Source organism: Protopterus annectens, chromosome 8.part1 (assembly GCF_019279795.1).
Source record: "Protopterus annectens isolate FY-2018-M chromosome 8.part1, PAN1.0, whole genome shotgun sequence".
NCBI classification, from domain to species: domain Eukaryota; kingdom Metazoa; phylum Chordata; order Ceratodontiformes; family Protopteridae; genus Protopterus; species Protopterus annectens.
The window spans coordinates 417,878,751-417,905,334 of NC_056742.1; the positions used below are offsets into that span (position 1 = coordinate 417,878,751).

The window sequence follows — 26,584 nt, forward strand, 5'->3', positions numbered from 1 at the left end:
GAGTTCTGGAGACCTGGAATAACATGAAGTTCCAAAGGAGTTCTGGAGACCTGGAATAACATGAAGTTCCAAAGAAGTTCTGGAGACCTGGAATAACATGAAGTTCCAAAGGAGTTCTGGAGACCTGGAATAACATGAAGTTCCAAAGGAGTTCTGGAGACCTGGAATAACATGAAGTTCCGAAGGAGTTCTGGAGACCTGGAATAACATGAAGTTCCGAAGGAGTTCTGGAGACCTGGAATAACATGAAGTTCCAAAGAAGTTCTGGAGACCTGCAATAACATAACGTTCTATACACCCGAACATGGAATGGCATGTCACAGTGGCACCATCATGCACTAACACAATATATTTTCTGGTGCCTTCTACTGTTATGTTTTGTGACATCTGTAATCCGTGCCTGACATCAGTAAAAATTCACAGGAATCTTCACATGTATCCTATCAAACTTCAAGTACAGCCTTTATATCATTCTTTCTCAGCTACCCCCTTAGTTGACTAAACCAATCAATGAAGCATATCAAGTACTATAGAAAGATCCCTTACCTCTGACTCATCATGAGATAATATAATTCTAGACACTTTTTAAATCTCAGTGCATTTGCTATCAGTCCATGGTCCAACACCACAGGTACACATATTATACGTCTACCCATATATCATCATTAGTAAATGAAATAGTTCCACTTCTTGGTATTACTACCGCTACATTTCCATTTCATAGGTACAAAGGCCCTGCACGCGCAGACACACACACACACACACACACACACACACACACACACACACACACACACACACACACACACACACACAGACACACACACACACACACACACACACACACACACACACACACACACACACACACACACACACACACACACACACACACACACACAGACACACTTCAGTAACTGCATTCTAGTAATTCACTCACTGAATAAGCTTGCAAGTCTCTCTTTGCTCTAGATAAACACTTCACAACAATAAAACAATACTGATTATGTGTCATGTCTGTGCATTGCCCATTGTTTGATGAAAGAACAATATTTCATTTAGAGTTTATAACAATTGCTCTAAGCACTATTTGTGGCAGCATATAAAACACATCAAATTATGAAATATTTCCATTATGCAGAAATCTGTACATAAGACAGTAGCACTTAGTAAACAGCACTGCAATTCTCCAGCTCCACAAAGTCCATGCAGATCAAAGTGTAAATTAGCAAAACTAATTAAATCACATGTAGGAGACAACCACAGGCTCTGTGGCATTAGAACTGGCTGGAAACTAACTCTATGCAGAATGATAAATCTTGATCAAGCAATAAAATGGTAGAACTTTGAAGAAATACTTTGACTACATACATAGAGCACTGAGGAAATACTTGCATTAGAATCAAACATATAATAGTCTTTGAAATTTGGTGGAAAAGTGCAGTGGTACATTAAACAAATGCATCCATTTTGTAGCAAAATTTGATGAATAGTAACATAAACCATCACATCCCAAGGGAAAAAATAGGCTTTCAGAAGAGTGGTTTATATGGGGGGGGGGGGGGGTGCACTGATGTAGTCATTGAGGGTTCCTGTGCAACAATCGTACAGACAGGCATGGAGGACAAAAGACAAAGCAGGGTGAGATGCATAACGCCATTCTGCACTGACAAGGCCTAAAGCCTGAAATTCCACACCACAGCTCTATACAAAATTACACTATTAAAGAAGATAAAGAAGAAGAGGCGCAAAGCTAGATATCACAACAATATGTTACATATACAAGGTGCTCAGCAAAGTAATGAGACAGATATGAGTCCGAATACCTTAAATTACCCTGTTGCAGCAAGAAACAATATCTGCATACAAAGTGCCAAAGTGCACACAAACACTGTTGCACACTCTAGCATTTTAGTCAGTGTTACCACAGTAGCCAGTCATTCCTCCAATACTAGATGAGGATCTTCCTCTGATGACAGCTTCCCCATCCATAATGAGACGGAAAGGAGTACTGGCTCATGTGCATTTGCAGTGAAGCAGAAAACTTCATGAATCATGTTTCACATATACATGTGACAGCATCTCAGTAACTGCAGGTCTACTCCACAGCTATGCACATTACATGTTTACAAACTGCTACAATGGCCACAGTTGTAGATATTACAGCTAAGAGAAAATGATCAAAGACAAGTTATGAGAGATATGTGCTTAAGATGAAGGACTTAACCTGCTGATGAGCATGACCAGGAATGATTAAGGTATTGTTTAAGCAGTATTTTAACACTTGAGAGTTGCAGGAATGGCATTTTAGAGCTTGAAGACAAAATAGGTACAGTGAGTCCCCTGCTGAGTTGTTTAACTTACTTATCATTAACAGGATAGTTTCACCAGAACTGAGATACCTTGTAGAGGAGTATCGCAGTAGGATATTTTGTAGTGCTGGCATTTTTCAGGATAGCACATACATTTTATGTACAGTAACTAGCTGTAAATATGTTAAGTAGTTGTCTAGCACAAGCCATTTAAGCTATTTTAAGGCATGGCAGTGCTGGGTTCTGTGTATGACATGAGAGCAAATTTAGCAATCTTGTTATAGCAAGAATCTAGCTTGGATTTAAGTGCAGTGTTTAAGTTTGTTAAAAAGGGTGAGGCATATAAGAGGGATGGAAATACTTAGGCTAAGGCTTGAGCCTTTCTTGTTGTGTCAGTCAGGTATTGTTTGGCCCTATAATGAAAGCCTTTTTTCCAGTGAGTCTTTTTAATGGTGTGCAGTATGTGTCATATATAAGGAGTACCGTTACCTTTTTAATGGTGTGCAGTATGTGTCATATATAAGGGGTAGCGTTACCTTTTTAATGGTGTGCAGTATGTGTCATATATAAGGAGTACCGTTACCTTTTTAATGGTGTGCAGTATGTGTCATATATAAGGGGTAGCGTTACCTTTTTAATGGTGTGCAGTATGTGTCATAAATAAGGAGTACCGTTACCTAGTATACTGAACTCTAATATAGATGCACCACACTTGTAGGATATTTACAGTTTTTGAGAATCTAGTCCAGTCATTCTGTAAACGCACACACACACACACACACACACACACACACACACACACACACACACACACACACACACAAACACACACACAAGCAGCTGTGAGTGAGCGTTTTTTATTTGTTTATACGTGTGTGTGTGTGTGTGTGTGTGTGTGTGTGTGTGTGTGTGTGTGTGTGTGTGCGCTTGGGTGTTTAGGTTTGTTACTCTCTTGCACTACCTCCCCATTTGTAGTACCCAAGTATTCACCAAATATCCCTAATCCATATGATTTAAATCTTTAATTCCCTGCTGATCTCATGCCAATAACACCACCTGTGCCAGTGTCCTGTACTAGCTATTTATAATTTATCTTATCAGGCAGAAACATTTTACCTATTTATAATCTAGGTAAACTATACAGTCCGTATATGACTAAGAGTGCGGTGTGCTGTTGAAATGTGCAGTGTATTGCTGAGCACATTGTTCTCAGTATGCTGTACATTTGCCCAAGCTACCAACATACTGGGTCCTCTAAAGAGTGCATTTCAGTTCATGAGTCATATCCATGACTTCACCACACATCAAAAATGAGCTGATGTGCATATAATATATGCTTCCCTTATGAATGATCGGCATATGATTGTCAAAAGAAATTCCTCTATCAGAACTGCTCACAAACACAGACCACCACACAGATGAAAGGAAATGTCTGTGTGTGTTGGGGGGGCTTTCACTCTCATGTGATGGGCAAGTCCCCATACCCCCCAACATATATACTAACTCCACAGTCATGTAACAGGAGAAGAGACTCTCCAGGAAAGGGCACTGTAGCTTCACATTAACAGATTCTGCAGTGCATACAAATCAAAGTTACTAACTACGGCCTAATTATACCAGCTGCGTTTGGGCAGTTAGAATCTGAGTAACTGGTTTCTGATTACATGTAGATGAGCATCTGATACTCACAGCAGACCATAACTGTGAATGTTGATATGAGTCAGTGGTTAAATGTGCTACTGCCCAAGTTCAATCATGTGGCATTGGGCTGAATTACAAGTACGAAATGAAAAATAAAGAGAAGAATAACCGTGGAGGTCTCAAGCATGCTGCGTTAGTGTGTTTTAATATCTAAAGCAAAACTGTAAAGGTAAAAATGAACTGGGAAGAGAGATTTACAAATATATTGCATACAGCATCTCTTTTGAGCTGAAAACGTCTATGTATAAACAGAACTGTAAATAATTCATTTCATGATGATCTACATTTGTCTATAAATATGGTCTGTAGAAGTAATATATGTAATTTTGCTTTGCTTGTGCAAGCAGCAGAGCATTCCCATTGTGTAGATATGCTGTGCAATTCATAAGAAAATTCTACTGAAGACAAGGCCAGCTACCGTCTTGCAAATTTCCACCAAGGATATCTTGGAAGTCAAATTGCAAAAGAGCTCATTCTTTCACAAGTTCAGCAGAGGAACTTCTCTCCCAACTACATACAGCTACCCTGGCATTACAATAGTTATTGTCAAATGCCTGGGTATAAAAGAATCCCAAGCTACTGCAGCAACCTCATCCCTGATCATCCACTGTCCGCCAGGTTAGTTTAGTATATTTTGCTATTTCTATACCCCTGTTCTTGGCACTGCTAGATGCAGTTAGTCACATTTTAATTATTGTACAAACTAGAGAGAAACGGAAGGCTCTACAAAAGCCCAAAAGTCATTAGGTGGTTTGTACCCAACTAATATGCTAGTAACTAGGGCAATCAATGTATAAAACTCTAGGAGCAATGATATACATTAACAATATATAGTAAAGCAGAAAATAAATAAAGATAAAAGGGAAGACATTCTGTTTAATTAGACATTTCTTTTTTAAAACTGTTCAACTTTATATTCAGTTTGATAATAATTTAAACCTTAGCAGGATGGCTGTAAATATAAGACTGCATTTTTTTAGACCACCAATAAACTATGAACTTTGATCAACAATAAATATATTGTTCACTGGTGATCACTATCATCTATAAAAAATTGAAATGAAGTGATCACAAATACAAACAAACATATTTGCAATCACCTAATACAACTACTGAGTTTGCTTTTATATTGGGGGCTTCACCACCACACCCCTCGAAATGGAGGCAGTGACCTCATACCCCATGAAATGAAACATACTAACACCACAGTTGCACAACTGGAAGGAAAGAGGACCACTCCAAAAGTATATGACAGTCAAACGTATGCAGCTATACTGTAATGTCATTTGCCCACTTTAATAACCACAGATGAAAACTACCAAAAGCAGTGTATACGATTAATCCATGACCCACCAAACCTATGGCACCCGTGTGTGTGTGTGTGTGTGTGTGTGTGTGTGTGTGTGTGTGTGTGTGTGTGTGTGTGCGTGTATATACGTTTGTGATTAATTCTGTGTGTAGACAGAGAGATCTTGCATTTGTTAAGTAAAAGCTCCCCTACTGGTAAATGTAGTACAAGTGGGAAATAAATACACAGGAAGACACTTGCACAGGATTCCCTTTAAGAGAAAAAGGGTGACATCTGATTTTAAGGTTGAATAAGAAAAACTGTATTAACTCCATAATGGCAGTTAGCTACTGCTCTTCAGTAAAAATACTTCAGACACTCCTACTAAAGAGGATGCAGGCAAGGATATGCAACCTTGAGGATTCTGTGGACAAATCCTGAGGAAGAGAAAGAGAATTTGTGTGTATAACTGCACATCATCCCGGGGAACTGTAACCAGAAAGAGAGGCAGACAAGTCAGCTATATGGCTATGTTAACTTGGATTCTGTGACTAAAAAACGGACAAGTCTGTATACCCCCCAACCCTGTGGGCTGTCATGAAAAGGTACTTTAACTTCAATAAAGGCACTGTCCTAGTTTTGTTTGCTAAAGGAATGAGATAGTCAAAAATGGTATTTTCACCAGTAAGGGATTGTAAATATTTTTTTAAATGAATTGTATCAATACATTTCATTTTGTAAAGTTTACAGTCTAGAGCTCATTTATATTGCTGGTGTTTACCTTCCAATATGCAGGTCTCTCCCTAAAGTGTGTCAAAATTGTTGTGTAATAGTACTGGGGCACAATGTGTTAGAAATTATATCTTGTAAATAACCAAGCAGATGTTGTTCAGAAAACGTCTCTGTATTTGGTTGAGGTCACACAGTTCTGATTAGCTATTGCCTTGTTAGACAATTGTATAAAATAGAGGTCTATTGCCTCAGAGATCACAGAAGCTGTCATCTCAGTGCAGGGGGAGATTCTGACTGCAACATCAGTTCTAAAAAGTATGCCCTGGAAGTAAAGACATGAGCTGGAGGAGCATGAGATGGTCTGGAGACATTCAGCTGAGAATCCATCCGGAAAGAAACTGCCTGAAATTATTTTTGGGACAATGCCTAATCTGGTAGGAGAGACTTCAAAATTTGCATTTTATTTTATTTTTTTCTAATCCTAAAGAACACTTTGTACTACTGAACTGACATTCTCTGATAGAAAGTCTTGTGGACTATGGCCATCAGTGTTGGCCTATTTATAGCTAGGCCTTCCACTGAAGTAAGTCACTTACACCAAAAACATGTCTTTCAGAATTGGGGCAGACTTGTACCAGACTAAGTCACTTAAACTGAGAGGAAGTTTTCTGAAATCTGGCCTTTTATCTATCCTTTAATACAAAAATGTATTTATGGACAAAGTACCTCTATTGCCTAATAGAGATACCATAATGTAGATACATGCATACACACTCACACACATACATGCACACAATACATAGATGTGTATATATCAAATAGTTAGCTCTAGATGAATTCTGCTTGGCATGCATGCAGCCTTTCAACTACAATGATGTAATTTACAGGAAGTTGGGCAGAAAATCCACAACCAGATTTTACACACTGACAGCATAATGGCTTCAGTTTTTAAAATATATTTTTAAAACCTGCAGTAAAGCAGAAACATGTGCATCATTTTAAATGCACGTCAAACATTTTGAATATATTGGACTTCAATACTGATATTTAAAACGTTGTGCTAGTCAGCACCTATTCTTGGAGTTTCTTTACTCAACATTACAAATTATACACACCGACTGTGTGCTCCTGTTGTCCAGTGATGTGCAACAGTCCATGAAGTACTGAATGCCAGAGTACCTCAGCAGTCCAGCTAAATGGTAAATGAAATACCTTCTGCATATCTTGAGTTTGGTTCATACAATCTTAGTTTGTATAATATGCAATTTTGAAAGTCATTAAATTAGAATAAAATACAGGGTCACTCCACAAAATAGGCACTTTCATAATAGTGAGGCTTACTTTGTAAACAAAAACAAGTTAACTTGTTTTTACTTTTGCTAAAAGGTTTTGAAAATATATGTCTTGTAAACAACACAAGTCTGCTTGAGTGTCTCTCTACTCACAGTCTCTGTATGCAAACTTATGCCACATTGTTGACTTAAAGATCAAACACTGAAGAACAGAAAGCCTAGAAAACATTTGTCTGTTAGCATGACAGAAAAGCATTATTTCCTGGTCTTCTGTATGAAGACCATTTCATCAATTACTTAGACTTGAAGCAAAGTGATTAGTAGAAAAAAAATGATTCGAGAATTGAAATGGTGTGCATTGGCTTCCTTAGCAGAAGTCAAAATATACTGCTTTGAAAATTCCTTGTCATTGCAATAGATTATTATCTGCAACAATGCCACGAAATCACCCCAGTTTTGTTATATATGACTGGCATTTGAGAGGTAAGTTTTGAAATGTATCCCATCATGAACTTCTTAACATACACTAGAATACTTCAAAATCAAGAACTTCCATCATGTGTCATCGTATGAGTTACCACCATGTTTACTATAAGCTGTCTACATGTTCTTGAACAACTAGTTCCTTCAATGTTGGAACCGCTTTCTCTGGCCTGTCTGCTTCTTTCTCTCTCAGCGGAGTGATGTCCTTACCCAGATCATAAGCCAGTGTGATCATTGTGTCCAGCAAAGGGATATAATACTTGTATCCACGGCGGCCATGAAGATGAAGTAAAGCTCTTTCACTATATTCGTATGCACTGTTTAGGTCACCCAGGTCCTTATAACAAACGACAATAGCACATAGAGTGGGGGCCAATAACATGGGGTTGTGCTGAGTTAATTTTTCTTGCAGAACAAGTACCTCTAGCAATATTTCTAATGCTTCTGTGTAGCTCCCTCCTCTTAGGCAGTTATATGCTTCTTCTAGCTCTGGCACAATAAAGAAGTCAATAAATTTGTTGGACCTGCGTATGTACTTGATTGAATGCAAAATCTCTAGGTAATCCATGAATGCTGCTCTCCGCCCATTGATCATCTCAACTGAGAAATTCCCTATCACCCTCTTTCTGGGAAAGATTACATCTTCCATTTCCTCTTTGAAGTCCTTCAGAAGACCTTTATGGAGTCGTTCAAAATCAGAATAACGACGTTCAACACATGATTTGATGCCATCATAGCTGCCCGACTTTATAACCACAACTTTGTATTTCTATAAATAGAAACAAAATAATTAAACCCATAACATAATTCTTGTCATAGAACACAAATGCACTCGGAACAAAACTGTTGAATTAGTGAAAGATGAAATAAGTTGACATGCATAGTACATTATTGAAACCAGGGACCATGTTGTCAAAAATAAGCAAGATTGTGCAAGGTTTATTCCCAAATAGATGGGCAGAATGATCTCCATGTCAAGTTCATAAATCCAGTACATTAATAAAGTGTAGCACACAGAACTTGCTTTAGATAAGTTATGAAAGGCATAATCATGAAAGGTTTTATTTAAAGTGAGAATAATCATGTTTTAGAATACAAGCTATGATGCAGAGGTTAATAAATCTGCATGTGGAATGAAAAATTTTCATTTGATTTTGGAGTCCTATTGGTGAAAAACAAAATAAAAGAAAACAAGATATGGCAATATACTTAACCACTACTTATGTAAAAGCTTTTTGATAAACAATTTGATACTATTAAAGAAGCAAAATAGAGGTGTACCAGAAAAGGGTTAAACTACAAATTATAGTAACGTACTGCCTCGATAGGAAATGAAATCACAGTACAAATTATAAAATAGTTTATTATTCATATGCAGATATTTATGTTCTAGGAAAATTAAATCGAAAGCCTGTCTGCACATTTTACAAAACGTAATGCATGATAAACAGTATCTTGTAGCAAATGATATTTTAGATTGTGTACACAATTTTTATTAATCACAATAGGAAATTATGCCTGCTACGTCAAGTTTTTCAATAACTCTAGGACAACTTATTGACTGGGGCACTCAAAGATTGTAATATACAGTTGATGAAAATGTTTATGAGAAGGACATCGATATTCATTATAATGAGTGAAGAAATGAAGTGTAGAGATATAACTTAACAAAGAATAAAAGGCCGTGGAAATCATTTCACCCGTTTCCTTGGGAGTAAACTTTGCACAAGCTTGCCTGTTTTTGAATTTTTTCCTTATAAAAGTAGTGATACTGGTAAATAGATTTTGGTTTATTTTTTAAATCCAAGTTTGTAAAATTTTCTATCTCAAAAGTAAACACATGGTTCCTAGATATTCCAAATGACAGCGTCTCATTCCTACAAGCCTCTGACACCTTTACTTCTGTCCCAGTAAGCCACTGTTGATGCGTCTTAGCATTTTATCATTGCACAAAAATGGACCTAAAGACACCGATGAGCTACTCAAGCTTAATTGAATCCTTTCATCATTTTTTGGAAAAAGCCATACCCTAGCAAAAAAAAAATATATATATATATATATATATATATTGACCTGGGAAAGCCACTGTCCATCAAATGGCACTCTGAATAAAGAAAGCCACTGCTCATCAAATGAAAAATCACATTGAATGAAAAAAAACACTGTCCACCAAATGAAAAACTACATAGAATTCTTTGGACTGTTTACTGTTAAATACCATGAGTTCATGAAATGGCACTGCACTGGCACAGCTCTGCTGTCCCTCACAGATACCATACAGAAGACCTATGGACAAAAGAAAGTTAGACCACTCCAATGCTTTTGATTGTACACAGCATGAGATGTTACTGGGAGAACTAGCTCTGTCCATTCAGAGGTAACATGGAATTAAACAGGCTTTCTTACTAAATGAGGGACAGTTCTTCATGGTGACAGCTTTTATCTCTCAGATCCATCCTCTTCTATGGACAAGGATCATTCAAAGAAATAGGTTCATAGGTGTGTACTAGGCTAACGGCCCTTGAGCCTTTACAAGCCTAGCCCCCCAAAAAAATTTCCCTAGCACCATGCCACCCAATGTTAGCTCACAGTGCCTCTATCCAGTAGGGCAACTGGAGTGATCCCTGGGGTGAACTTTCTGTTACCCATTTCCTCATCAAGATTTCTCTTGAAGAAGGTCAGCGAGGTGCTCTGCTTGACATGAATGGGTAGCTCATTCCAGAGTATGGGCAGTCTTTGGGAGATAAACCTGTCCCTCCAGCATGTTCTGTTGTTTGTGGTAGTGAGGTTGTGATCTCTGGAGCATGTGGCGCTGGGGGATTGGGATTTCTTTAGGTGTAGCATTTCAAGTAGGGCTGGGTCAGACATTGCTTTGTAAGTTAAGCAGAGATTACCTCTAAGTAGACGATAAGATATGGGAACAGCTGAAGTTTCTTGAGTCTGTCCATGTAGGACATGTGTTTAAGGCCTAGGATCCTTTTTGTGAGGTACTTTTGTGGCCTCTCCAGCTGTTGTAAAACTCATCACTGCCAAGTGTTGAACCCGGGAACCTGTACACTACAGTTACAGCAATATACCACTATGCCAAATCACATATTACTCATCATATTGTTTCCAAACTCACTAGGAGTCTAACCAAGATAATACAATGTTAACAGAAAATATGATCATCTGGGAATCACATAATGAAATAAAATGTATTAATAATATTCTTTTGAGTAATTTATCCCAGGTGAGTAATGGGTAGAGGCAGACTTGATACTTGAGATCTGGAACCATTCATTACAATTTTGTTGCTGAAATTAAATGGCTTCCAGCATTACTGAGAGCAAAACTCAGTAGATCTAAATCCCTTAGAGCCACACACTCGAGGGACTTGAACCTCAGCACAGAAATAAATAGAACTTGCTGGAGGGACAGGTTCATAACCCAGAGGCTCCCTTCGCTCTGGAATAGAATTCCAGTTCATGTGAGGCAGAGCACCTCACTGAATCTCTTCAAGAAGAATCTCGATAAGTGGATGGGGGATCGTAGGTTTGTCCCAGGGATTACTCCCGTGTCACTATTAGACAGAGGCACAGTAAACTAAACCTTAAAAAGGGCACAGTATACTCAAATCAAGGGGTGGCGTAAGCCATACAGAATCGGGCTAGGCTTATAATTGCCCAGGGCAGATAGCCTAGTATGAACCTATGAACCTATAAAATTGCTCATTAGCTCAATAATTTATAAATGGATCAGTTTTCCTCAGTGTAGATCTTTAAGAACACAGCTTACAACTCAACATTTGATGAGACCTCCAATGTATGAGGTTCTGCGGAGCATGACACACCTTCCCCCTCAGAGCACTGCTTTTCTAGAGCCTTCTTATTCCAAGGATGAACACATCCAGAAATCTTCCATACAAAAATTATTTGTACCTTAGCATTATGTAAAAAGGCTGAAAAGGATCAATTCTAGTTTGAAAAGACTTAATGTAAATGCATGGACAGTGTTATTTAAATATCTTGTAACTGTATATTAAGTGCCCTGACTGGGGGGGGGTCCTGGTACTGCTTTTGATGTATTTTATTGCTGCTATCTATGGTGTTATTAATGTTATTAAGTTGTACAGTTTAACATTAAGTTGGATTTACCCAAGACCTTTTAATGTCTTTATATTTCCATTTTCTTGTAACTGTGCCATGACTGTAAAAAGGCAAAAGTGGCCATTTTTTGTTAAAAAAATAAAGAAAAGTCAGAGAGGTACTTAGTGACCGTATTCAGTGACCCCAGTATAATAAGTTATATGTACCATGACAACATTTTACACTAAAATACTGGCTATTATTCTACTTACCCTAGAAAGTTCTCACTAAACGCTGTCTTTATGGGGGGATAATTATTTCTATATGAATCATTCTACACTTGGACCGACTGATGAGTACAAATTCCTGTTTACTGCACACTAGTGTGGAAAGTACCTCTTTCTCAACTAGTGGAAAGAATATGTTGCCACAGCCACATTACTTCAGACAGTTCTTTGAATACAATACTCCAGTGTTCACAGGTTCTACTGCTATTTCACACGCAAGCTGTGTTGTGTGCAAAGGTTTTTTTTTCCATTGCTTTATCAGGAATAATGCATAGCCTCTCTCTAAGTTTAAAGTACCAAATGGGTTCTATAAAAAACAGAATGATAAATGCATATATAATACCAGAATGCACACAGAATAAAGAAAGTATATTCAAGTGCATCACAAAGGCTGTATTTTCATTTCAGTATTTATATTACAAAAGAAGGAAACCAAAGATGATAAATCATAAGGGTTTACAATATTGTAGAAGACTGAGCCACATATAGCCTCCACGTTATTTTCTTAAAAAGCATACACTTGTAAGGAGCATTAAAATATTCAGTGCATGTGCATAAGTGCTCTTATGAAATTCTTTATACTTGCATGTATCTTGTGTTTGACTGCCACTAGCCTATTAACACTAGTTGGCTGCATTTCAGAATGTGACCAGTATAAATCAGATCTAGTTAACCCAGTACAAATTTGCTCTAGAGCCTCACAAGTCACGCAAACTAATTCTAAAATACAGTCCTGAAGGACAGAATTTTTTCATATCTCAATTTTCTCTGCAGAACTAACACCACTTGTTATCAGGGATTATTAATATTTTATAATTTGTTACATTACCAGATGTAGCGATGAGGGATTTTCATGTTGACATGACATTTCTTCTTCTTTCGGCTTTTTCCCGGTTAGGGGTCGCCACAGCTGATCACCTGCCCACTAATGATTGGCAGTGGAGTTTCACGGTGTCTAGTTGCCAGCCTGGCGCCCAACCTTCCACAGAAGGCACACACATGCACACACTCACACTTAGGGCCAATTTAGAGTGTCCAATCCACCTACAGCATGTCTTTAGAGTAAAAGTTTAATTTCCCACAATGCACCATGAATCCGTATTATGACAATGTAAGAATATACTACATATGTTCTCATTCATGTGCAGTGGTAGAACTGTGAATTAAATCTTTCTTAAAAAGTCTGTGAAGACAGCAATGGCAGACTTTTTGTCTTTTTTATTTTTATAATTTACTTAAAGATTTATTACTCTGATTATGTCATTTTCAGAATGTGCCTGGGTCTGAGCACCAGATACTTGAATTGTAGTATCAGTAGAGGATACATCTTTATATAGCAGAGAGGTACTGTATAATTTGGATTCTAAAGAAAGTGTTTGGACTGTTAACATGTTCAAATATTCTTGTAACTTGTAATGCACTGTTGCACTCCTTGCTCATTTCATTGTATATAGGTAGTGCAAGAAAATGAACAAATGCTGTCCAATCCACCTCTCTGCTCAAAATATAATACCTAATATCTTCTTTGATGCCTCCTTTGATTTTATAATTACCAACATACTTTTGCAGGAGCTTTTAATGTTCTGCCACAAAAAAAAGTTGCTAAATTGTTTGCTTTCATTAAACATTTCCCTAGGGCTGAGGTGTAAACTGTTTCAGTTACTCTTTCTAATAATATCCTATGACTGAAAAATTCTCACCTGAAACTACTTAGCAGCTTTCTCATACAGCCTCTGCCTAATATGGATGAGGCCTTTTTGTAATTTTTTTAAAGCCCAAACTGTCTTAGACAAAATACTTCCACTCTTCTGTTCATTAAATGATGGGGTCCCCAAGAGGGAACAAAGGATGTGAAAAAGACAAAATAAAGTGAAATTTCACAACCAAAACAGTGTGGTCACAGAGTGCAGATTCAGGTATGGAGAGTAAAGAATAATGCCAATGATGTGTGATATAAGCTCAAGTATAAAATATATGTCTATGTACATGTATGCGACATAAACAAGGACTGAAGCAATGTCAATTTATTTATTTATTTAGTTATTTATTTAACATTGTTGACTGGGAAAGTCCGACTAAAACAGAGCCTATTTTCAGAGGAGGCCCACGGAGAATTGATCCAGCTGCATGTCTTTGGGATGTGTGAGGAAACCGGAGCACCTGGAGGAAACCCATGCGAATGCAGAGAGGACATGCAGACTCTGTACAGAACGCACACCAGCTGAGAATCGAAACGGAGACCCTCTTGCTGTCAGGTGACAAGGTTAACTGCTGCACCACTGCACTGCCCACGTAAAAGAAGAGCAGTGATACAAAAAGTAGGATGACTCAATCTGTGCTCATTTCCTTGGCACCATAAATAGCATTAATTAGTAAAGGATACTGGCTATGACCACAGTCTGGACTGCACAGACCGGACTGGTAGCGAAAGGGTTCCACTATTTATGACATCAAAAGACTGCCTATGTAGTACATTACATGTGACATACTAAGGCAGATCATTGTGCAAGTAAAGCTTCAACAGCTCAGTGAGTGTATACCAGAAATGAGCGGGTACACTTTCAAGTGTGCTCTTTGCTACTACCCACCACTTCAGTTACTATTTGTTAACTGGATAGGTAGACAGGTCAAACCCCATACGCCAAATCAATGGGCGTGCCTTCGTTGAAGGCTGAGCGTTGGGCTGGCAACTCAACACCACCATAAAAACCAACTGCCAATCATTAGCGGACCGGAGTTCCGCTGTGGCGACCCCTAACCGGGAAAAGACAAAAGACAAACAACAACAACAACAACATAGTAAACATGAATCTAGTGGTGGATGGTGAAAGGAATGTGCAGAACTGCGATGTCAGTCCCACTCCCACCACTCTGATTATATCAACAACATGACATTAGATCACACAGGGTGAGTGAATCAAAATACAGCCCCAAACATGTAATCGGCAGGGATTTGTTAAACTTGCCTAGCAGGAGTATACAGACTGGCAAAGAGCCACAGGAATGTGCTGCACCCACACCTGTGTGATAGCTCAAGAGAACCAGATCTCTATGCAAAGGTATGCAGGTTCAGTCTTCTTGAATATCAAGACTTCTACAATCCTCCACATCCCGGCAACAAGAACATTTTAGTGGCCTACAGGGAACTCCGCAGACACCTCTCAAGTCAGCAAACATGCGGGATTATGAACATTTTAATATGAATTTAATAAACGGCTTAGTTTGTGCTGTCATTTGAAGGGGTCTCAATATTTGTCACAATAGGAGGAAACGGTTGATAAACCATGCTGCTTTTCCAGGGATGGTCTGCACTTATTCCCTCTAGGCTTTCAAATATTGACTAAAACCTTGTCCACCCCATATGCCTTTTTATGCATTGCCAACCTGATAAACCTTCTAATACAGCAAAACTAACCCAAGGGAATCTAAAGGTGTTACTGCTCAATACCATGAGTCTAAACAAGAAATTCCACTCCCTTCAGCTCTCCTTACCATACAGAATGCAAACATTTGTGCAATTACTGACACATGGTCTAAAGCTGCAGAGAGCACTTCAACAGTGCAGGGCTGTAATGCCTTCCACATTTAGACTTGCTACTGCACAGGAAGGGGAAAAAGCTGGAAGTGTCTCAATTTAGATCAAAATCAAACACACCTCAGTGCTGGTCAAACAGTATGATGAGCTTGCACTTCTCCACTTCCAAATGACCATAGGTAAATTCCCTTACTGCATTCTTGCAAGCCACAGGTCTCCCTCTATGAATAAGGAAATACATTCTACATATTTAAACATACTGGAGATGCTCCCCATTCAAAACAACACCATATTTATGGATGAAGTTAGCTATCACACTGCGTAATGGGAATCATACACAGCCGCAACCATTAAAACCCAGAAATTCCTAGACTTTGAAAACATAAACACCATGGACCAGATAGTCTATATGCCCATTAGGAGTGCTAACATTCGTACAATGCTCCAGAGAAACATAGCACATTGCACATCCCTAGAGTAATGTTCTCACTGGTTACGTCAGACCATAATGCTGTCTCCTTTGAAATAAAAATAAAACCCAGAACCCCACCTAACTCTGGAACTTTTAGGAATTACACTAAGGCAAATTCCCTACTATTAAATGACATCATAGCAAAATTACAAGGCATCCAAGCCATGACAAGACCACTGCCATTAGGAAACTTTTTTTATGGAAACCCTGAACAATCATGTTAATGGCTGCATAGAGACAGTTGTATCTATCCAGAATAACCATAGGACACTCATATAAACTAGGCAATCTTGGGCGAATCCCAGCATCAACATGCTGCATAACAACCAACACAAGGAGAAATTATGGGAAATAACTAACAAGGAATTGAAGGAATTTATCTGGGAGGGAAAGAGGGCAAATTCTTCCAAAAGAACAAGATGGTTTAGGTTTACCTAATTTGAAGGGATATTTTACAGCTATACATTTAAGGCTTATACACATAACACACACAGAAGGTTATAATTCATAGTGGAAAGGGATGATGATGAAGCAAGGAGGAAGTTTGAGAGAAAGAGTGGGATTTTGGATGCAGATCCTTAAGGAAAATAATAACAACCATACAGAATATTATATTTATAAAGTAACAGAAAATATTCTACAAACTAAGACAATACGAGAATGGAGAAAGGAGACGTTGCCAATAGGGATGACTGCAAGAAGGGGTACAGAAAATAGGCAAGAGGGGGCTGGAATTTACTGGAGAAATATTGCATAGGAACCAATATACTGGGATGCGGCCAAGAAGACATTAGGTTTGCAGACTAGAGACAGACTGCCTTCCCTACCAGGTCTTGATCTCAGAGTACAGGCAAAGAGATTGGGGAATATTAAGTGAAAGACCTGCTCTGGTAGAATTTTTAGTTGAATCTAGAAAAGATGTAGCTGTTAAAAAGGGATAATTAGGAGGGTATATAAAATATTGCATGATAACTATAAGAATCAATCACAAAAGGTTACAAAAAACTGGAAAGAGAGATTGGAAAAAGCAATTTACAGAAAACAATAGGAATATGTATGTACGGCTCCCAAGTATGCAACCAAGTCCAGGAGGTTTACGATCTTTGCTTGGAAGTGTTTTCATAGGTGTTTTTATACCCCACGCAGACTTCAAAGACTTTTTCCTCAGATAGCAAATGTCGGAGGTATGATTGAGAAGAAAGAGTAACTGGGAACATGATTTTGACAGTGGAATGAGCTGGCAGATTTTAAAAATTCCCTGTCAGAAATATTGGGTGATGAAAAGGCCATAACTAAGGAAATGATTCCTCTGAGCTGGGATACCGGATCTGAGTTGCCTAGACATAGTAAGGCCTTATTAAGTTTAATTTTGTTTGCTGCCAAAAAACTATTACTAGAAAATGGAGATCAAAATCTAAGCCATCTATATTTGAGGTATTGAATATTATAAGAGAGATAAAAGAACTGGAAGAGGGGTATTTAGAAAAAGGAAGGAGCAAATTACATAGAAGCAAATGGAAATTGTGGGAACAATACATGTATAATAATGTTCAGGAGGAGGAGTGCGGTTTAAGGGAAGGTAGTTATTCAGCAATTTTTTGTAATGTTGGACTGAAGATAGTAGCAAAGAAATATATATGTGATGTATATTGTATTTAAATGGAAAAATGTTAAAAATAGTTTGCCTATAATTTAATAAAAGTGTTCAGAAATATGCTGTGTAACAAAAAGAACATAATGGCAAAACATAGGCAGTGCAATGCCCAACAAGTTAAAACTCCATCAACAATCATTAAACAAACAACTCAGGGGCCAATTTAAATCTACCAAAGCCAAATTTGAGTTAAAAATAGCCTCCAAAGCAGAGGATAATCACAAGGCATTCTTCAGCTATGTCCACAAGCTCAAAAGCAAAACACAACAATGTTCTGAATTAACTGTAAAGGGAGTCATCTAATCAACTATACTGAGCTGGAAGATACAGCAAATCTACTGGCTAACAAATTTATTTCCAACTGTATCCCCCTCCCACCCAGATATAAAAATCCTAAACCATATCTCCCCCAGCTAGCACTAGGGAACAGGTTCTCAATGCATTCTCCAAGGCAAGGAAAACTGCATTGATGGGCCCAGATAATATCCCATAATGCCTCCTTAATAGCATAAAAGCCTGTCAGAACCACTAGAATCAATGTTTAACTGTGGCCTCCAGCGACACTTTGTGCCAAGTAAATGGAGGAGCGTTAAGTGTCATTGTTCTGCACAGGTATAAATATAAACCTCCTTGTCACCCAATGAATAGCCAGTTGTCTCACAAATAGGACTCAAGACGTTACGACAGGAGGATCTACTTCTACAAAGAGGCCAGTCACTAGTGAAATCCCTCAAAGCTCAGTGACAGGGCTACTCTTTTTTGGCATCGTCCTCTCTGAAGCCAAAGTCAATGTCACACTCCAGGCCTCTGGCTGACCAGGTTTGCAGATGATTGCAATCTAGGTATCATCATACAATCCCCCAAAGACATAAATACCCTCCAATATCGCCTGATACAGACTAATAACTGGTGGCAGAGCCACTGCTTAAATATCAGTGTCAAGAAATTAATCATACAATCATACTATCCATTAAGAAGATGGCCGCCCCTTGACATTGTAAAACATCCTTAACAGCAGCCCCAGTGGTCAGGGATTTGGGAACTCATGTTGACAGTAACCAGACCTGTGACCATCATGTATCTATAGTATTATGGAAATCATTTTATGTTGTGCAACTTATAAACAAGGGTATAGCATATAGATCCGAGGATGTCATTGCTCTGCTATACTTGGCCCTCATCAGACCAATCATTGAGTACTATGCCTCCTTCGATACATACATGACCAGGCATATGCAACAAATGGGGCATCCACTTATGTATTTGAGGATATGAGATATGTATTTGTACACTCATTCAACTCATATGTACTATAGTGTTAAATTGGAGCTTTTCTCCCTGGGCCTCCGCTGAAAATGGACCTGTGTCCAGTCAGACTTTCCCGGTTATCAAATGTAAACTAAAATAAAAATAAATTAAAATAAATGATTTCATCTGTCTGTTCCTGGTAGCCCAAAGCATGCAGAAGATAACTACAACATAGCATACAATCAGACATGGCCAGGAATAATCAAAGTCTCAGCGATCTATGAGAGAGAGAAGTTCATGTGATACCTGTTCTTGGGACTTAACAATACACCCAAAAAAACAGCAAAATGTTCCCTGCAGTGGTAATGATGCATAATGTGATACACAGTCATCTTGCAACAGACCCACCTGAAGTCCTCTAGTGCAACAGGTGATGACAGCAGAAGAAAAGAAAGAACAAAGGGCGTGTACCAGGCTAAATCACCAGTGGCACAAGCTATGTAGCAGGCAATGTATGCCAGAGCTGTGACATGCACAAATTAATGGACTTACATGCATAGAAATGTAGAAAATGCATTGGTGGTGTACATGGGACAAATTTTAACAGATGTGACTCTGATGATTCTGAACATTTGTGATGTAGTATAAAATTTCCCTATACATTTAAGAACTGCATTATATATATTATAGAGTGTGTATACTGTGTGCACTTTGTATCAACTAGTGCTTTCCTGCACAATAAATATGCAAAGGTACAGATAATAAACAAACATATAACACATGGCACACAGATATACATACACATATATCTATATCTGCAAATATCTGTGTGTGTGTGTGTGTGTGTGTGTGTGTGTGTGTGTATATATATATATATATATATATATATATATATATATATCTTTATATAAAAGCATACGCCACAAAGTCAGCAGGGGTATCTATGGCAACACAAACATTGGCATGCTAGAAACAAAAGGCAGTTTAATTTTCTCCATGGATTCATAAATACTATCATCATCTTTACCAGGTGTATGTGTGTGTGTGTACTGGTAGCCTTCTTATCACTAACCATAGCAGGAAAATGGCATCTGACATTTGCAGACACTGCTATTAAAATCATTGGTGCTGTTATGTTAGGAGTGAACTCCCCTATAATTGGTAAATTCCAGAAAGATGCTCAGCTGGCTAAATCTATCCGTCACATGCAGAGCCACTCATGCTAGATTTGTCCCATGCTAGAGTAAGAATTTTGCATTTATTTTCTAAGACGACTAATTCAAGTTCATCTCTTTTGCTGCATACACTACTGGTATTTTTGTAATTTACCCTTCAGGCACTAATTTAAGTCTCAGTTGTTAACATTATGCATCTGTGGTGAATATGCTCTAATCAATGTATACGTCAAGTGTAGCTTCTCTTTGGATTTGTATTTCAATTTCAGATCACACTTCTCTAGCTTAAGGGCAGTCTCTGTAAACTCAGAGGTATCTTGAACAAAGGCTTTCCTAAATATGAGTTTCTGGTTTGTTTCTACCGGAACTATTTTATCACAGTTAAAGCCATTGAGATTCTTACATCACTACACTACTTCTATCAGCTCCATAGCCGGCCTTAGTCATAGGCAATTAGGCAGCTGCCTAGGGCACTGCTCTAGCAGGGGTGCTTTTTCAGTGTTTATTTGGTGTAGGTAGACCAGGATGGGGGCACTAGGTGGTGAGGTGGGGGGTGCCGTGGAGCCCTTTTGCCTAGGGCACCAGTTGACCTAAGGCCGCTCCTGATCAGTTCCTTTTATGTTTGAGCATATCTGTTTTGCACATCTGTAAATGCTCTTGACCAATAAATATCCAACTTATTCACTTGAAGAAACACAGCTTCTATACCATGCTGACTGGCTTGTTTCTAATTACAATTAAAATGTCTTATACTCAGCATAGCATTTTAATGTTGGTGCAGTTGTCACTGGTTTCTTCATCATGTCAGAACTTTTCCTCCAATTCACAGATCCGTTTCTAGGTTAAATCTTGCTCTAGTAGCTTTCAGTGAAAGGCTGCAGACAAAGATATAAATCTTTCTAGAGACTATCATTCTTAGGAACTTCTGGCCTTGACATTTGCACAGCTCCCTAGACTTGACTTTTTCCTTGATCAAGCTTCAGTACCACTAACATAACAGTATGACTCACATATTTCAGACTCATCACTCTTATTTTATATTCATTCTTATTTAATAGGAAATGATGTTGTCTTGAATTCTTTAGTAGCTGTATCTGTTTCTTGTTATGCTCTTGCAAGTGTCACTTCCAATAATATATTATGAATTATGTTTAAAACATATTTCAAGCTTTTTGTTTTTTGTTATCTACACAGTAGTAAACATAACAGTTAGCCACTCTGAGAGCATGGTAACTTACTAAGAGGCATTGCAATAGGCCTCAGTCCAATGAGGCACTGGGGTAAGGGTCTGAAATGTGACTTTATCAGATCTAATGCCTTCAAACCCAGTAAGACATTCAAATTAAATCAATATGCCTCCCGGAGTCCCTTTTATCATAGGAACTTCTCTTTGCCTTTTTTTAAGTGAGGCATCAGAAACTCATTTCACTGATAACATGGCAGCCCTAGATAACGTGTGCAGACTTTTTTTAGTTCAAATAGTCCTCCTGGAGAGCTTTTACTTTATTCTTAATGGCTTTCTGGTTGTACCTAGCTCATTAAGAATAAAAGTCAATGTCATACTCTTCCCCTAAACAAAGCAAACTCTGTGTAAGATTTTATGAGGAATTTTTCTATAAGAAATATACTTTTTAATTTTAGAAACTGATGTCTCTCCATGACACCTAAAAACTAAGTTACTACAAATAACTGAAAATATTAATGACGGATATTTCCTTAATGGAGTAATTATCTGTACTATTGAAGCCAGGTCAAAATGATGAACTGACAATGTCCATTAATCAGAAATCACATCAACTCATGAAATTTACTTCCTGAACTTTAGTAAAAAAAGAAATGAAGACAGCATTGGCAGACATCCTGAGATTAAGGTGGAACTGCGTCTACCCAGCCAAGAAAGAGAAAATAGTGAAAGCTCTGGTCATTGGGATGGATGTTGGTCCTTCTATTATTAGTATTACTGGTGTCCACCATTAATAACTGTATCTTGTTTAATTAACAAAAAATTATTCAAACCCAAAACATCAAAAACTTTGGGATGTCACTAGCTAAAACTAAGACACTGTACAGGTTTCAAAACACAAATGGATTTTTTAGGGGTCAAGCCCTCCCTGCACCCCCAGTATGGGACCAAGCTCCTATATGCACCAACCATATATTAGTATATGAATTATAGTTATATACTAATATATTCAAAGAAAAAGTTGTCAATCCAGAAAAATATCAAAAATAACAAAAAAAAAAAAAGAAGTATTTTTGAAGGGGTTAAATCACCCTGCATCCCTCATGTGGGGGGCTGCGTCCTCGCAGCCCATGCTAATTATAAATGCAAACTTTGAGCTCACTCTACAGTGGGGAAAGTGCAAATTCCACAATCCCCACCATTTACAATCTTACACAGCAAAAAAACAGTCAATATTTGATCAGCTAATTTTCAATCAGCTGTGCTGGCTTTTTTTCTATGCATGGATCATGCAATTTTATTACCTGAATGGCACTTATATATATGTGTGTGTGTGTGTGTGTGTGTGTGTGTGTGTGTGTGTGTGTGTGTGTGTGTGTGTGTGTGTGTGCGTGTGTATTTTTGTTCCGAAAATGATTTAAATATCATAATACCAACAGTTAAAATACTGACAATAAAATCTCTAAACACAAAATATCAACAAAAGGTAAGCATACCCAAAACCAATGTGTTTGCAGAGGGGCAAACCCCACCTGCATCCCTAATGTGGGGGCTATGTCCAAACATCCCTGTTAATTATACAAACCAACTCCAAGGTCACATAAGAGTGAAGGACAGGGCATATAACCATGCCTGCTATAATGCTGATTTTGTCAATATTTTGTATTTTAGATATTTGGACTTTGAGACCATTTTTGAAAACACCCATATATAAGGATCACTGTCACACTGCCAGCTAGTCACTTTGACAGAGTGCCATATGCATGCATTGGTTCGAGTGTGTGTGGGTACACAAACAGGAAGCACGATTGGGGAAGTTAAGTGTACGATTTTGGTTTTAATGTCAAAAGTGAGTGAGTTTGCAGTGTTTGCAGGCTGGAATTTGAGCAAGGGGTAAGGAGGTAGATATATTTTGTGTTGTATGTAAGCACAAGATAAGTGTGCAAGTCTTTCTAGGTTACTGTCAAAGTAAGGGCTAGGTAAGGGGATAAAGTTACTGCAGTGTGTGTGTGTGTGTGTGTGTGTGTGTGTGTGTGTGTGTGTGTGTGCTGAAGCATGTAGAGTGTGTCCAAGATGATCTTGTGTAGTGACAGTGCTTTTTGTAAGGTAAGGTGTTGGGTTAGGTGGAGGAACAGGATTAAGGTTAATGTTAACAGGCATTTACCCAACATCTTACCTTATAGAAAAAACGTTTCACAACACTACCACTTTTCAGACAAACTTGGTCTGAATGTAATATTAGGGCTCACAAAAGGAAACCTTTTGTTTTTGTTTTCGATCATTTTTTTTCCATTGATTTGAATTTTGGTCAGATGATTTTTGAAAATACAAACACCAAACAGCCTGTGTTTTATGCTTTTGTATTTCGATGCATGATCATATCCTTGAACACCTCACACAACACATACAGCCATTTATGACATGTATGATTATTTATATGCACGTGTGTGTGTCTGTCTGTGTATATATATATATATATATATATATATATATATATATATATATATATACATATATATGGTTCAACCACACAACGACCCACACCCACACGACGCCCCAAACCACACCGACAAACCATAAACGAAATAACATACACAACAACAAACCACCCGACAACACAACAAACACAAAACCACCACACCAAAAACAACACACACAACACACACAACACAACAAACACACCAACATCCACACTTACCCACACTACAACCCCACCTAACCCCTAAGGTCCGTAGGTCCGTATACTCGCACCAACCGCCTAACTCCTAACTCACTTAACCCTCCCCTATCCCTAAACCCTACCCTTATAACCCCCCCCTCCCCTAACTCCCCTAAACACAACTCAACCAACCCCCCAGACACAGACCCGTCATCACCACCACTGCCTGCCCGCGCACCCCTCGTCTACACCACGTACTCACTCACAGCCTTTCCCGGCATCCTGGCGTTGGTGTTGGTTGTCATTGTCGTCCGTCTGGTCGGTCTTCTGCATGTGCATTGTTCCCACCGATTCGCGTCGGTCTCTTCTTCTTTTTCGATCTTCTGGAGCTCAGTTCCGATAAATATATATATATATATATATATATACGCACACACCAACTCTGATATCACACAGATTTGGAAGAGTCATTTCCTTTCTCGCTCTTTTCTGATTCTGTCCACCATGTGAGAATGCCAGCGACATTTTAAATGTAATATTTTGAGTGTTGGTTAACTATCTGGCAACAATAATATGGCTAGAGACCTGTTTCTTGCATTAGTACTCTTCCATACTATGAAGTAATATTTATCATTTGTTACTAAAATAGAAGAGCTTAACTTATTTGCGTTTTAGTGAAAGAAGTGGCTTTTTTAACACATACACTCCTTTTTTAAAGTTTATGGGTCAATTTGTAACATTATAAAAGTAAAATGAACTTGGAGGCAGATAAGGTGAAGCATGCCAGGATATGTATTTGAAGAACAGCATATAGGATGATGGACTCTGTTTACAGATCATCAGTGACTGTGTTAACAGACAGCAGTAAACCTGTCATGCTGACTGATGTTGCACTACTTTAGCTCACCACGTAACAGTGTTTGCTACTGTCCTTATCCAATTAGCTCATCATTTATATCATTTTGTGAATATGTATAAATCCTCATCATGCTGGGGAATTACTGAATCATGTTTGAGCATATGTGAGCAAGACAACATAAAACAGGTAGCTTTCATAGAAAGTGAAACTTCAGGTCAAAATCCAAATTCATCAGAAATGGAGTTTTCAAGTTTCTTAATGTTGATGCTTTCACTCTGTATTATATAATACTTTATAAAATACATTGGGGCTGTTACAATGCCATAATAATTAGCAATGTAGTTCCACAATTTCAGCTCACAAAAGTAAAGATTCAGAGTTTTAATCATCAGAACTCCATGGCAAGTGCCAGTTCTATAGCATTAATGTATAGGTCTCTAAATACAGCCCACATGACTTGGATTTGAACAGTGCTCCAGTTAATGGATTTGTGGTCAAGGAACATGGGAATGTGGAGTCACTGCTTGTTCATATCGGGGGAAGGTGGATCAGATATTGCTATAGAGGCTGGGGCTGGTAAGGCAGAATGAATGGTCAGGATAGATTTAGAATCCTGAAAGACAAAAATACCAACTCAAAGCATCGATCACAGAAGCTTAAAAGCCAGAACAGCAAATGTATTTGTGTGTATGTATATATATATATATATATATATATATATAGCAGATGAGATGGAGAACACAGGTGGGATTGCCCCCCCCCATAGCACTTGTTTTTTTTTTAAAATTGTTCAGGATTTTGTGCTTTGACTTTATGTGGTTGTTTTCAGTGTTGGTGTTTTTGTCCTCTGGGATTCTAAATGCATTCCTGAATGATTGTGGTGTTTGTGTAGTGCATCAAGCCATGCACAGCACTGTAGATGGAAAATCAGCAAGTGTGCAGTACTGCTAATGCATCATAGAACCAGGACTGCAGGTCCTTTCTTTGGCATCATATGTGCTATATCCATGAAGTGAAGCATCAGATTACCTAACGCAAAACGCCCCTTCCTCTCTCCATGCAATGTGGCAGGCCATGGGTACTGGAAGTTTTCTCAGCCTGGTGGCAGTTAGAATTTCCTTAAATGTGGCAGGCTTCATCTTGAGCTAATGCAGACCCACAGGCTACTGGGATGAGGGGGGTCCTGGCATGCAGTATAAAGTGATGGTAAGGTAAGAAATTAACTTCCTTCATGGTTGCCTGGAAGACACCTCCTCCAAACAGCTCTCGTATAAGCTTTAAAACCTAAGGGAGGAGCAAATGGCTGGTAGGTGTAAGGAGGGAAAGTTCCTCCTCAAAAAAAAATGAATCAATGATGGAAACATATCATATGGTTCACATTTGTACCATACAGTATTAGCTCAATCTTCAAATGGTGTGTCTTATTTTTGGAATGTACATATATGGACATGTATATCATCTGTGACTTGTCACCGACTTGCCCGGGTTGGCTCACGACTCCATATTTATCAAATGGATACACATGATCAAAAATGTATCAATGGCTAAATGCACAGGTCTAGCCAGTGTTTATTGCACATGGCATAGCTGTAAATGAAGTCACATGATAATACCTGGGCATCAATCACTTATTCTTA

General features: G+C 38.3%; 1 protein-coding gene across 3 annotated transcripts in view; it reads right to left on the bottom strand.

Moving 5' to 3' along the window:
- Positions 1-860: 860 nt before the first annotated feature.
- Positions 861-26,584, bottom strand: part of SNX20 (sorting nexin 20) — a 168,448-nt gene continuing 142,724 nt past the window's right edge. Inside the window, exons 4-5 of one of the 3 annotated variants that reach the window (XR_006366093.1) lie at positions 2,990-8,577; positions 861-2,895 (exon numbers count right to left, since the gene is read on the bottom strand). Coding sequence is in view for 1 of the 3 variants with exons in the window: in XM_044081986.1 (XP_043937921.1) it covers positions 7,915-8,577 (663 nt within the window). In the remaining 2 variants the exon portion in view is untranslated. Of the gene's footprint in view, positions 8,578-26,584 lie in introns of all 3 variants that reach the window. The other 2 variants (XR_006366094.1, XM_044081986.1) reach the window with 2 other exon arrangements.